The 13,231-nt window shown below is 47.5% G+C and overlaps 1 protein-coding gene across 1 annotated transcript; it reads right to left on the bottom strand.

Annotated features, from left to right (window-relative positions):
- Positions 1–1,851: 1,851 nt before the first annotated feature.
- On the bottom strand, positions 1,852–12,455 carry dusp3a (dual specificity phosphatase 3a; the record flags this gene model as incomplete). Its single annotated transcript, XM_080021289.1, has 3 exons — positions 1,852–2,081; positions 5,480–5,712; positions 12,214–12,455. The coding sequence occupies 3 exons, from the start codon at positions 12,453–12,455 to the stop codon at positions 1,852–1,854; spliced, it is 705 nt and encodes a 234-aa protein (XP_079877415.1).
- Positions 12,456–13,231: the final 776 nt, after the last annotated feature.

Raw genomic sequence — 13,231 nt, 5'->3', positions numbered from 1 at the left:
AGGAACATGGACCTGCGGGGAGGGGGCGTGGCGACGCGACGTACAAGGTGTGTAAAAGTAGAGCTCTCCCATGTCGTTATACAAATACCATATGGTTTGATATATAGAAGGACTAAGACATGTACTAACGATACGTATACAATAGAGACACATTGCTCATACATTCATATATGTCAACACTTAAATATGTATATATACACGTATATATTCATATGTATATAGATATACCGAAGGAGGAATACATAGAAATAGTGCCATTAATGAGGTGAGACCGCCCTCTTTGTAACATGCTCTCCAAGAAAGTTCTGGATCTGCATCCGTCTCCCCCACCCTCCCCCTCTCTCTCCTCCTCTCCCGCCCTCTCTCCCCCTCTCCCTCCCCGCCCTCTTCCACCCCCTTCACCATCCTCTCCCCTCTCCCCTCTCCCCTACTCTCCACCCCCTCTCCCCCTCTCCCTCCCCGCCCTCTTCCACCCCCTTCACCATCCTCTCCCCTCTCCCCCACTCTCCACCCCCTCTCCCCCTCTCTTATTGTGGCTCCATTGGTGTAGGACGGGGGGGATAGTTTCAGTGGAGAGTAAATCCCTCCCTCCCTCCCTCTCTCTCTCTCTCTCTAAGTGGAGAGCAAATCTCGACAGGTTCTCAAAGCATAGTTAAGAATTCCTTTATTAGTCTGAAATATAATATAGAATATGAAATTCTATATAATAATAGAATATAGAATGTTATTATGTCCGATAACGAATCTCAAAGATTATTGTTGGTTAACTACTTTGTTTATGTTTAAATAACTGGAGTTCTGTGGCGTACAAGGCGGCAGGGGAGGGGGGTACATCGTCATATCTATATGGGGGGGATATATATCGGGGTGATGGGGGGGTGAGGGGGGGGGGGGGGGCGGAGTGGGGGTGGTGGTGGGGGGGGGGGGGGTATTGACATATATTGCAATGCACTAATACAGACAAAAAGAAAAGGCATTGTGTGTCACCCCATGTGCACATGGTGAAGCCAGGCGCACACACACACACACACACACACACACTCTCACTCACACACACACACACACACACACACACACACACACACACTTTGGAGTGGGCGAGCGGGCGAGTGTGCGCACGGCTTCAGACGAGTGTGGTACAGTCCTGGTGTTGTCATGGCGATGGCAGTGGACGACTCTTGATACGATGTGCGTGTGTGTGTGTGTGTGTGTGTGTGTGTGTGTGTTCTGGGGGCAGGAAGTGGGCGGGTGGGCGTGGTCCACCTTGTGTTTGTGCGACGTGTAGATCATTTGTGCAATGGAATGCTCTCGTTGGGGTTTTTCGCATCTCCGACTCGGTTTGATGCTTCCACCTTTTCCTCGCAATATATTCCCGGCAGCTGGAAAGTACGGAACTCCAGGTTGTGCTATCGTCATCCCCCAGGTTGGACTTACGCTGAATCCGTGAAACATCCGACACACCGGGAATACTGCCCCGTCGCGGCCATCGGAAGATCTTGCACCGCTGTGGTGCGCTGCGGAGTATCCACTGGGATTTGGAGCAGCGAGTCGTCGATGGCCGTTGTTTGGGTGATCTTTGCAGGACGGAGATGAGGAAGGTGGTACTGTCTGTGCGTGTGTGTGTGTGTGTGTGCGCGCGTGCGTGCGTGTGTGTGTGTGCGAGCGCGTGCGTGCGTGTGTGTTGTCGGGTCGGCGCACCTCTGCACGGGCGTGTCAGGTGAGTGTGAGTTGTGCTGGTTTGGTTGGTCGGGGTGGAAAGGCATGATGGGAGGACACAGGTTTTTTTTTGTTTTTTGTTTTTTTTGTTTCATCTCTCGAGTCTCCCCTCCCTTTTTTCGCTTTTGTGTGGTTTCATTTGGTCTTGAGTTTCCCCGCCTCCCTGTCCAGCTTCCCCTCCCTCGCCAGCTTGTCGTTGAGTTGGCACAGCTGGTGGAGGAAGCCGCCGTTGGGGCCGATCTCCCTCTTGTGTCTCACGGTGGCCACCGCCACCCTGGCGTCCATTTTGTGCCGCAGCATGAGGTAAGCGATAACCATGGTGGGCGAGCGGCTGTAGCCTTCTCTGCAGTGCACGTAGATCTTCCCTGGGGGGGGGGGGGGGGTTGCGGGAAGACAGAGAAGTTTAATGGAAGAAAAAAAAAAAAAAAGGATGGTGTCAGCTTGATGGCTCGGAAAAAAATCGGGAGGTGTTGGTTTCACAGTATCCCGCCTCATCACATTCTAGCGTTTCCCTGAAGGCGGGTTTACACTGAATCCGAAAACGCATCCGGCAGCGGGATACTGCCCCCTGGTGGCCGTCGGAAGAACGCCTGCCTTTGCCTATTTTGTTAAAAATCGTTCCGTTATAGGCAAAATCAGAACACAACAGATTTATTAATGGTGAATATGGTGGAGGACCGTCAGAGGGAGACGACTGCTGTTATTTTCGGGTCTTATTTAACCCAGATTGGGTATTATAATAAATGAGTTTTCTGGGCCAGATTTTCAGCATCTTAACGGAATTCTCTAACATCTATTGAGCCGTGTCAGCGGAGTATTTAGAACACGGTGGTGTGGGGGAACGTAATTAGATAAAGGGGTCAATCCCCCCCCTTCCCCTACTAAACACATTGGTTTATTCTCCCGTTTATCTCACAGTTCAGGAGTTCAGGGGTTCAGGGGTGACATCACGCTGTGGCGTGCAGGCTCGCTTGTTTGCACCTTTTGTTGAAAACCTCATACCTCAAATAAATCCAATCTGCTCCAATCTGGTTTCCGTCGCAAGGTGGCCTTTTTTTTTTTTTTTTTTTTTTTTTTTTAATCAAATACTGGGGGAAAAGAACCAAAGAGTGAAAAAAGTGGGCGGGCAGGTCGGGAAAACACCTGCTGTGAGTAAAAGCTGCCGAGCGAAGCATCCTCCCTGCCAGGAGACGTAAATACAGCACGCTCCCTGACCTCTGCAGCAGACTGGCCAAAGTCAATCAGACCAACCTCTGTGTGTGTGTGTGTGTGTGTGCGCGCGCGTGCGCGTACGTGCGCATCTTGGGCGGCTCCTACATTCATTATCGACGGGCGTGCGGTCCGGGTGGATTTCACCTTGCCAACGCTCTCACTAGCAACCCGTGTCTCAGGGCCTGGGGTCAGGGCTGCAGATTCCGCAGAGCCCGAAACACAACACCACCCCCCCCACCCTCCCCTTCCGCAACATCTTTCCATTGTTCATTGTCTATTCCAGTGTTTTTCAACCGCTGTGCCGCCGAGAGCTCGCCGGGTGTGCCGTGAAAATGGTTCGGATTCCACTCAAAGACAAATACCGAATGGAAATGATTCTCTTGTGTTGCAAGATCAAAACTGCGCGGCTGCACTTGTTTATCGAAATAGTCAGTTCCAGCAGAACAAGTTTCACGCCGGGAAAGTGAAGGCTCTCTCTCTCTCTCTCTCTCTCTCTCTCTCTCCTTTACATTAACTCGCTCTATGTCTTGTCCTTCTATCCCTTTGCGCTCCCTTTCATACTGCCCGCTGAGTTGTTATGCCGGTAGGTTGTTGCAGTTTGCAGAAACGGCTGTAGTGAAATGTCCAATTGTTTGAAATTGACTTTGAATATAGCAGCTTCACACTTTCTGATTTATACCAGCAAAATGACAATTTCAACCGACACACAGTGATTACTACGTGCTCATCGTTTTGCCAACCATGAATATTGTTCATTGTTTCCATTATGTGCCGTATCTCCTCTTAACTTGATCAGGATAATGTGTGTGCACGGTAAGCTGCGTATCGACAGCACAGTATTTCCTTTGCAGTGTTTTGGGATGACCTTATAGGTAGAATGACTGCTTACATAACCTCTGCTCCTCCTCCTCCTCCTCCTCCTCCTCCTCCTCCTCCTCCTCCTCCGCCTCCACCTCCTCCTCCTCCTCATTATTTTAGCTTTGCGGGGAGAGCGGAAACGGCTCAGCCCTTCATTAGGACCCTCTCCCTGTGACCTTCAGTCGGCGCTGGAGGGCTCAGGGTCATAAAATGTCGGAGATGATGCGACGGGTGGAGCATCGGCGTGATGGAGCACAGAGGAGGAGGGGGGTGGGGGGGGGGGTGTCAGTGCTGCGGCGCAAGGCGTCCAATTAAAAACACGCACACATTGTTGCGCTGGCGCCGAAGCGAGGTCCGAGTAAATACACCAGGTAGGTGAGGACCAACGCTCCCCGGTGCACTTCTACACCAATTTAACTGGAAACCCAAACCGCCGTCGCTCCTGATTTACGGCGGTTTGTGGAATCCTTGGTAATTGGGATGCTGCATAATTGCTCTCCTGCATCACGTGTGACATTAAATCCATGTTGTCAACAACACATGTTTCAGGATGTTACTAGCAGCCCTCCCAAAGGACTGTCACTGCTGTTCGTCACCACCGCCAGCCACATTTCAAAAGGGTTTGCCGTTGGTTATTGAACATCCCCATGGCAACCGGTGATAAATGAACCAAAGGTAAAAAGCCAGCCGTCAGCATCGGTAACGGAGAACGCCTAGAGATTGCACGGCGACGACTCAAATGGACGCCCGGAATCAATGGGCGTGTCATAGAAAAAACATCAAATATAAGAAAGCAGAAAGCGCCTCGAAAGAAGTCTCCCAGTAATTGGATACGCGGCAGAAAAGACGGATCGAAAATTCCTCTCCGGGTGCATCGGCTCGGACGCTCCGTCCACAGCGGTACAGAAGACGTCATTCTACGTGTTGAGTTCGGCGTCCCCACCGCAACGTGGTCCGGCTCAGGATCCGGGGCAACAGGTGAAGCACCCGTGGGGCGCCTCCGCTCGTCTTCGCTCGGCGGCTTGGGACACGGTCTGATAACGGGATGTGGGACAGGGCTCAGGAGGTGCGTCGGATTTAGCTTGAGACGCCCTGCACGCTCCCTCTATTCTATTCTATTCAGGATGATCCCCCCCCTTCCTGTGCGTTATTAGATCCACACGGTAACCGTGCGATATGGAGGCCTCGCCGTGTTCCCACCATCCCAGACGAGAGTCGAACGCAGCAGAGAGGCGGCCGAAATGAGATGAATGCAGCGCTTCCCACTCCCGCTAATCCCGGAGCAAGTGTGTGCGACTCACCAAACGATTTGTCCGTCGCGAACGCATCTTGAAAATGAGTCGGGAGACGGGAGTCACGGCGACAAAAGGCTCGTTTGTTCGTCTCGTTCCGAGGCAGACTCTCGAGAGGAGTCGCGAGGTATTTTTGAGTACGGAGGATGGGATGAATGTGGGGGGGAGGGAACAGAGGCATTTGGAATAATTCGTATTGAATGTGAATGTGATTCCCGTGAGAACTCCGTTCACACAGGAAGGAGTCGGAAAATTGAATGACTCCTTTTACTCGACTTGGACTCATGAACCGAATCTCAAAATAAGAAAGTTAAAAAAAATATTTATATATATATAGAAGCATGGGAAAATAGAAATAACAACTGCATAATGATTCCTGGAACCAAGGGGAGGGAGCTCACCTTTGCCGTTGTTGTGTGCCAGGGCCTTTTCGATGAATTCGGCCCCCTCCTCGAAGTAGGCACTGAGGTTGAACTGCCCTATGTCGTTGGCCCTGATGCCGTGGTACGCGATGCCGGTGCCGGCGTAGAACTCCGCGTTGGTGTTGACGTGCATGAAGGAGTTGCCCTCCGCCACGTTGAGGATGTGCGTCACGCCCAGTTTCTGCAAACGCATCACGTTCTGCGCTACAAACCTGGCAACGCGGAAGGACAGAGTCAGGCTGGGGAAACAACGTGAAGTGTGGGATTCATCAATGATCAATGATCCATCGCTGGATAGTTACTGTGTCGTCAAGATCCTGTCTGATAAGACATTTCACCTGTGTTGAATCACCAAATAAGACACCGAGATATTACTGTTCTTCAAAAATATGTTTTCATGTTGTTGTTTTTTTAAGGTTTACATGTCTGCCCATTGGACTGCATTGGAGCACAGTGAGGAGCTGCAGCAGAGTGGTAAGTTTCTCTGCAGCGAAGCGTTCAGCCAGGTTGTTGCTATGAACTCTTCTAGCGATTGGCCCCGTCCTGCTGAGGCATATTTTTTTACCAACACGCACACAAAATTTAGTCTTATTCTTAACATTTTTAAGACTTGATTGAGGACGATTTGTTCAAAGCGAAAAACTCTTTTAATCCACTCAGGAGTTGGGAGTCAATCTGCCAAGGATAACGATCTGCATACTTCATACATACATACTGAACACATCTGTTGTGCGAGGTGGTGGGTTAGGGTTAGGGTTAGGGTTAGGGTTAGGGTTAGGGTTAGATAGCCCCCATGTCAAGAGAAGCCAGGGACGATCACGTCAGGAAAGCTGGATTCCCGAAGAACTCTGGATTCAGACGTCGGTGCTGCCGTCACAGGTTCAAGTCCCAACTTCTCCGGCCAAGTCCTGTCCCTTCAATCAGATGATTGGAGGAGACGACCGAGGCTCCGCTCATACGACTCAATGGCTCAAGGAGATGAGCCGCTGGCTGAGGAAGTTGGCCTTCAAGGAAGTGACGAGTTTGAGCCCTGCTGAGTTTTTGAACGACAGAGACACGCGGTCGAGTTTATAAGCGCCCAGAGACAACTGATTTCATTGAATGTGACCTGGGGGTGTCACGGCTCAGCCTCCACCTCCTAGTGCTGCCGTCGCAGGTTCCAGTCCTGAGTTGTTTTTTTCCAGAACGGCGGTTTCTTTAACCAGATGATTACAGGAGATGACAACCCTTAACCGGACTCACTGGCTCAGAGAGATAAGCTGCTGGAAGTTGTGCACTTCCGCCCCGGGGGTTTTTTGTTTGATGCCAAGTGATGTTTTGAAAGGGCCGCACCACGATGGCGCGTTTAAGAGTGCCCAAGACCGCAGCTCAGAACAGAAATCCTCGACTCTAAGCAGCACATCTTTTTGAGCTAATGAGTCGTGCGGACCCTCGTCATCTCATCGAATTATCTGGTTAAATAATAATCCGTTCTGTAAAAAGGAGGAGTCAAACCTGTGACGGAAGCCTCGGAACCGTCACGCCACCGGGTCACCTTCGTATGTAGTGTTTGTCTCTGGGCGCTTACAAACTCGCACTCATGTTGCGGGCTTTCAAAAGCCCGCAACATGAGTGCGAGTTTGCCTGACAGGCTCGTTTGTCTCCTCCAATCATCGGAATAAAAGGAACCGCCGTTCTAAGAAAAGGAACAGGGATGAAACGTCGCCGTTGTCTGCAGGTGCTCCTGAACTTTCGTTCGCAGCTTTCAAACGGCCACTATTTTTCGAGCCACCGAGTCTTACGAAACGCGGTCGTCTCCACCAATCATCTGATTAAAGCAACCGGACTTGGAGGGGAAAAAAAAAACTGGGCTCCAACCTGGGGCGGCGGCGGCGGCGGCGGCACTGGAAGGCACCAGTTCCCCAAACAGCAAAGGCCTCATCCAACTTCTCATCTCTTTGAGTTTTAAGAATCTTGGTCGTCGTCTCCAATCATCTGATTTATGGACGGCAGTGACTTGGATGGAAACTCTGTAAAATTGTGTACAACTGTGTAAAGTGCCCTCTAGAGTGCCCCTAGGGTAGGAAAGGGTAAACGTTGTAAAGTGCCCCTACAAAAGGCCCTTCATCGCTTCCTTCGGTGAAAGGGGCCCTTTTTCTGATTTTCTGGCCCTTCCCCTAAATTCCTCTGTGCACACCACTGCTGTCTACAAACTGAAAAATAATCACTGAGGACTTAATCGAAGGCCAAGGACAAAAACAGGGTCCAGGTTTATGGTACAAACCACATTGAATGTGACTGACTTAGCCTCAATTCCCCGTGAGAATCCATTCACGACCGACCCAAACGGACGAGGAGTCAGAAGATCGAACAAAGAATCGAGAACTGAGTCTGGATGAAGGAGAGTCGAACCTTTCGCCACTAATTCCAGACGGGTTTCCACCTCAGGGAGTCCGAGGGTAAACAGTCTGCTCTGCTCACTGACGATCTGAGCGCCGCCGAAACCAGTGGCAACCAAATGAAAACAACACGGGTGCAGTAAGCGGTGAAAGGTTCGCCGCGTTGCGGAGAGTCGGCGCTTTGCGAGTCACTCAGTTAAAAGATGGGCTCAATTTTTCCGACTCTGATTCAGTCGGTGTGAGGAGAGCCGCTCGGGCTCTCAGTCGTGGGTGGAATTCTCACATCTAAATTCTGTCTATGTCTGAGTCTCGCTTCACCGCGGTGAATCAGGCCTGATTTCCAGAGCCTCCACTCCTCTGATCGGGCTCCGATTTATCACACTGACATTCTGACGATGACGGCGACGCGGAACTGGTACCTCGCGTTTTCCCGTCGAGGCTAATTCCGAAACAAATGTTGACGTCGCCTGTCAACAACTCGACGACAGACGAGCGGAGAGAAGGTCACGAGTCTCAACGCTGCGCCTCGTGCCGAACAGTTCAGTAATGGCGCCTAGCTGTTTTTTTTTTTTGTTTTCCCCAAATTGCAACTTGAAATGCGAAATAATGGAAACTAGCCCTTCTGTTGCAAGATCAAAATTGCAGGGCCGCACTGACTCGTCAGTTCCAGCGCAGAGCGGCGGCTCCGTGTTCATCAGAGCAAGCTCGAGGTTCACACCGACCGGCCATGTCAAGGTTGGGTTCGCCGTCGAAGATTTTGGGAGAGCTCCCGTCAGGACTTCACCTCCGTTCTTCTACTTCTGTTCTCGCCGACGCAAACCCCCGAAACCCAGCAGCTGTTGGCGTGCACAGCAGCACGCGTACGGATTTCCATAAGCGCTGATGTACAGAATAACACCCGAGGGACGTTTTGCGATCGACGTGACTCGGCACTTGACCTCCGACCTCCCGCCGGAGGACCGAATGCGGGACGGCGGCCCTCCATCCCATCTGATGGTGCAGGCGCCACAAAGAACCACTGGCCCGAAGCCTCTGTTTTCCCATTCAAACAACGACTCTAGCATTCCCCAAAGCAGATACAGTATCTTGAATGCCTTGAGTCATTACTCTCGGTCAACCCGCCGGTGTGTTTGGATTTGAAAGCGTCCATAAGGTTCTATCCTCGGCCCCGGCCCCGCCTGCCGGGGGGTCCGGGAAAAACGAACAGAACAAAAAAAGGAAACACTGTTGTCTTTGGTTTGGTTGAATGAGTCCTGATTAATGAGCAGTGGAACAGGAAGAGACTGGCACCGTGAACGTGTGTGAGTGTGTGTGCGCGCGCGCGTGCACGTCCTGAACAAAGCTCCTCAGTCAGCGCAGGCTCACCTCGGCCTCTCCATCAGTATTCAGGCCTGAGCACCTGAGTTTGAGCTTTTAGGAATAGAACTTATATCATGTTTTACATATGGGTGCGATTGGGTCTGAGACATTGCAGGAAAATGTATTGATTAAATAAGCATGATGGATTGATAGACAGACAGAAAGACAGACAGACAGATAGATAGACAAATAGACAGACAGACGGATAGATAGATCAATCGATGTAGATGAATGGAAATATATAAACCCAAAAATTATCGAGGAGACTGGAATTGGAAAAATACAATAAATGAATTGAGAAAAAAAAATTGCCAAAAGATAAACAACAAACAAGAATAAAATAGCAGAATATAAAAAATCTGAAACTTAAGGAGAGAATCGACATACAGCAAATCTAGCAATTAACCATAAACCAGAAAGATAAAGCAAAAAATAAACAATAGATAATACTAAAATATAGAGCTAATGGAAAAATACAAAATATAGTTTATATTTAGTATTTTTCCATTTGTTCTATATGCTATTTATTATATATTTAAAACAATATTTTACAAAATATGAACAATTAAATAAATCTACAAAATAAACAATAAACAACATATTAAAAACAAATAATAAGCTGCATTGAGTTCTGTAAAGTATGATATTTGGAAGGATTAAGAGTAAAAAAATGTCTTGACGTGGACAAGTTTAATTACATCTGTAGAGTCTTTAGTGCAGTGGCACATTCTGATTGATTTTGTTGTAGCAGCGAGGTAATGTGCCTGCATCCTGTCCTACTCCACCCCTCCATCACTCAACCCTTCCACCCCTCCATCCCTCCGCCCCTCGCCATCACTCCATCCCCCCACCCCTCCATCCCTCCGCTCCGCTCCATCACTCCATCCCTCCACCCCTCCACCCCTCCGTCCCTCCGTCCCTCTGCTGGCAGTGACGAGAGCCAAGTGATGGATTGGGAGGAGACGCTAGGTTTCTCAGGGATGTCCCTGGATGTTTTTTTGTGTTGTTGTTTTGTTTGTTTTTTTACTGTATCAAGATCTAGATGATGGATTCTGGATTATATATTATATATTATAGATTATGGATTATGGATTATAGATTATAGATTAGGATCTAGTCTGGAGAGGATTACATCTGGTGAATTTAAAGCAAAAAGTCGTGTTATTTTCATGAATTGGTTTATTTACTGTTTTTTTTTAATCTTATCTAAACATTAAGCAGGAACTCAATGCAACTATACCAGGCGAGTTACTTTATTTTACTTTACAAGAATTGAGTCAACAAGATTATTCTTTCCTTATGCTTTTGGATGTTGCAACCCATAGGAGAGGGGTGAAGACCCACTCACTGCTCTGAATGTCTGCTCAAATGTGAATCACACCCACCTCTCCACCGTGCAAACCAGGCACATCAGTACCAACCAGGAAGTACCAACCTTCCTGGAAGACGCAGCTGTAAATTCCCATACAAGTCGGGCGTGTTCATTACGGCCTGAGGCTTCCCGTCAACAAAACACCGGGGATTTATGGTTCAGCTGCAGTGTGTAAGGTGTGTGCGTGTGTGCGTGTGTGTGTTGTAAGATAGAGAGAAACGTAATCTGATCATATACATGTATATTATTAGTATTTTATATATAATAATTAAGAATATAATGTATGATATAATGATATATTAAAATTATAGAATATTATGTACAATATATTACATATTATATATATAATAATTATGTATCATATGTATAATATTATATATAATATGAAGGCAAACGGAGATATTAAGCATTGAAATTAGGTCTACAGCATATTATTTATACGATATATTATTTTATATTATGATATAATGAAATAATTGTATAAAAATATAAGAAAGGCTGGCGGAGACATATTACAATTGGGTCTATAGTATATAATATACATTAGATGATATATTATATTATGATATAACGATATCATAATATATTAATATAATAATATAATAATATAATTAAGGCTGGCACAGACATTTAGGTCTATAGTATTATATATGATATATTATATTATATTATATTATATTACATTATATTATATTATATTATATTATGATATCATAATATAATTAAGGCTGGCAGAGATATATTCCAATTAGGTCTATAGTATTATAAATTATATATTATATTATACTATATTATATTATATGATATTATGATATCATGATATCATAATATAATTAAGGCTGGCAGAGACATATTACAATTAGGTCTATAGTATATTATACATAATGGCCATGCGTGGAGTCACTGTGGGTATTTGAAGCACGGACTGTGACTGCTCTATTTTTAGCTCCACAGTGAACCTGCTCTGGTCGACGCAGTCTCCCGCTGCTGCCCACACCAGGCGAGTTGATTCCACCCCAAGTCCACATTAAAAAAAAGAATAACAAAAAAAACATTCTTAACAACCCCAGTGTTCCGAAGGACCAGCACGTGCTCCGTCCCACCCCCACCAGATGGCCAGACCACAGAGATGCCGAGGGGGTGGGTGGGGGTGGGTGGCGGAGGAGAGGGGGGGGGTATCAGACACCCACCCAGGCTCCGCACGAGCTGTTCAAAAAGCTGCTCTTTGTGTCGTGATGCGCGTCCACAGGCGTCGTGCGAGTCTCAATCCACGACACAGATCTGGGAGGGAGGGAGGTGGAGGTGGTGGTGGTGGTGGTGGTGGTGGGGTCTGAGTGTCAATGAAATCAATGAAATAGCTGGAATATTTCCTAAAATTAAACAGAATTAAACCTGTTGTGATGTGAAATAACCGTGCGACTATTATTATTATTATTATTATTATTATTATTATTATGATGATTATGTCTGGGTGGGTGGCTGCTGCCTTGTTTAGTCTGTCCTCCCACTGAATCCACGCAAACACACACACACACACACACACACACACACACACGCACACAGGTTTTTTTTTAGGGGGTGGGAAGCCACACCGGGGGACTCACGCGTTGCCGATGTAGATCCTGGGGCAGACCTCGTGGAAGTGCTGCGTGGGCAGGCTGTAGAAGCCGCTGCCGTGGGACAGCAGCTCGTTCAGCTGCCGCACGGTCACCTGCGTGTCCGTGGAGGGAGGAGGCGGAGGAGGAGGCGGAGGAAGCGGGGGAAGAGGAGGCTGAGGCGGAGGCTGCTGCTGCTGCTGCTGCTGCTGCTGCTGCTGCCGAGCCGGGCTCTGGTGGTGCTTCTTCATGGCTTCTCTCTCTCTCTCTCTCCTTCCCTCCTTCCCTCCTCGCTTCCTTCCTTCCCACTCGCGAGTGTTCCCGCTAGATCGTTGGACTGCTCCGCTGTTGCAGCATCGTGTCCACGCACTCCATACCCGCGGCGCGCGCTCTCTCCTTCCGTCCCGTGTTGCGCTCGCAGACACACCCCGAATGAGAGAGCGTGGGGGTGGGAGGGAGTCGCCGCGACACCAACCGTCCACGACTCAATCAGCCTCCTTCACACGTGTCTTGCGGTTGCACCTTGATTTCCGCGATGCAACGAGTCACTGGTCTTTTTTTTTTTTTTTTTTTTTTTTTTTTATCATTTTGATCAGGTTTACGTCCTGATCAAAATGATAAAAACCTGATTTAAGAATGATATAAACCTGCTTTATAAATGATATAAACCTGATCTATACATGATATAAACCTGATCAAAATGATGTAAATCTGATCAAAATGAAATAACCTGATCAAAATGATATAAACCGGATCTATAAATGATATAAACCTGATCTATAAATGACATAAACCTGATCAAAATGATATATATCTGATCAATAAATGACATAAGCCTGATCTATAAATGATATATATCTGATCAATATTTGACATAAGCCTGATCTATAAATGATATAAATCTGATCAAAATTATATAACCTGATCAAAATTATATAAACCTGATCTATAAATGATCTAAGCCTTATCTATAAATGAAATAAACCCGATCTATAAATGATATAAACTTGATCAAAATGATATGACC

The sequence above is a fragment of the Zeus faber genome (assembly GCF_960531495.2).
Source record: "Zeus faber genome assembly, chromosome: 20".
In the NCBI taxonomy this organism is placed as follows: domain Eukaryota; kingdom Metazoa; phylum Chordata; class Actinopteri; order Zeiformes; family Zeidae; genus Zeus; species Zeus faber.
The sequence above is the reverse complement of the archived record's forward strand: the minus strand, read 5'-3'. Positions and strand labels throughout refer to the sequence as shown.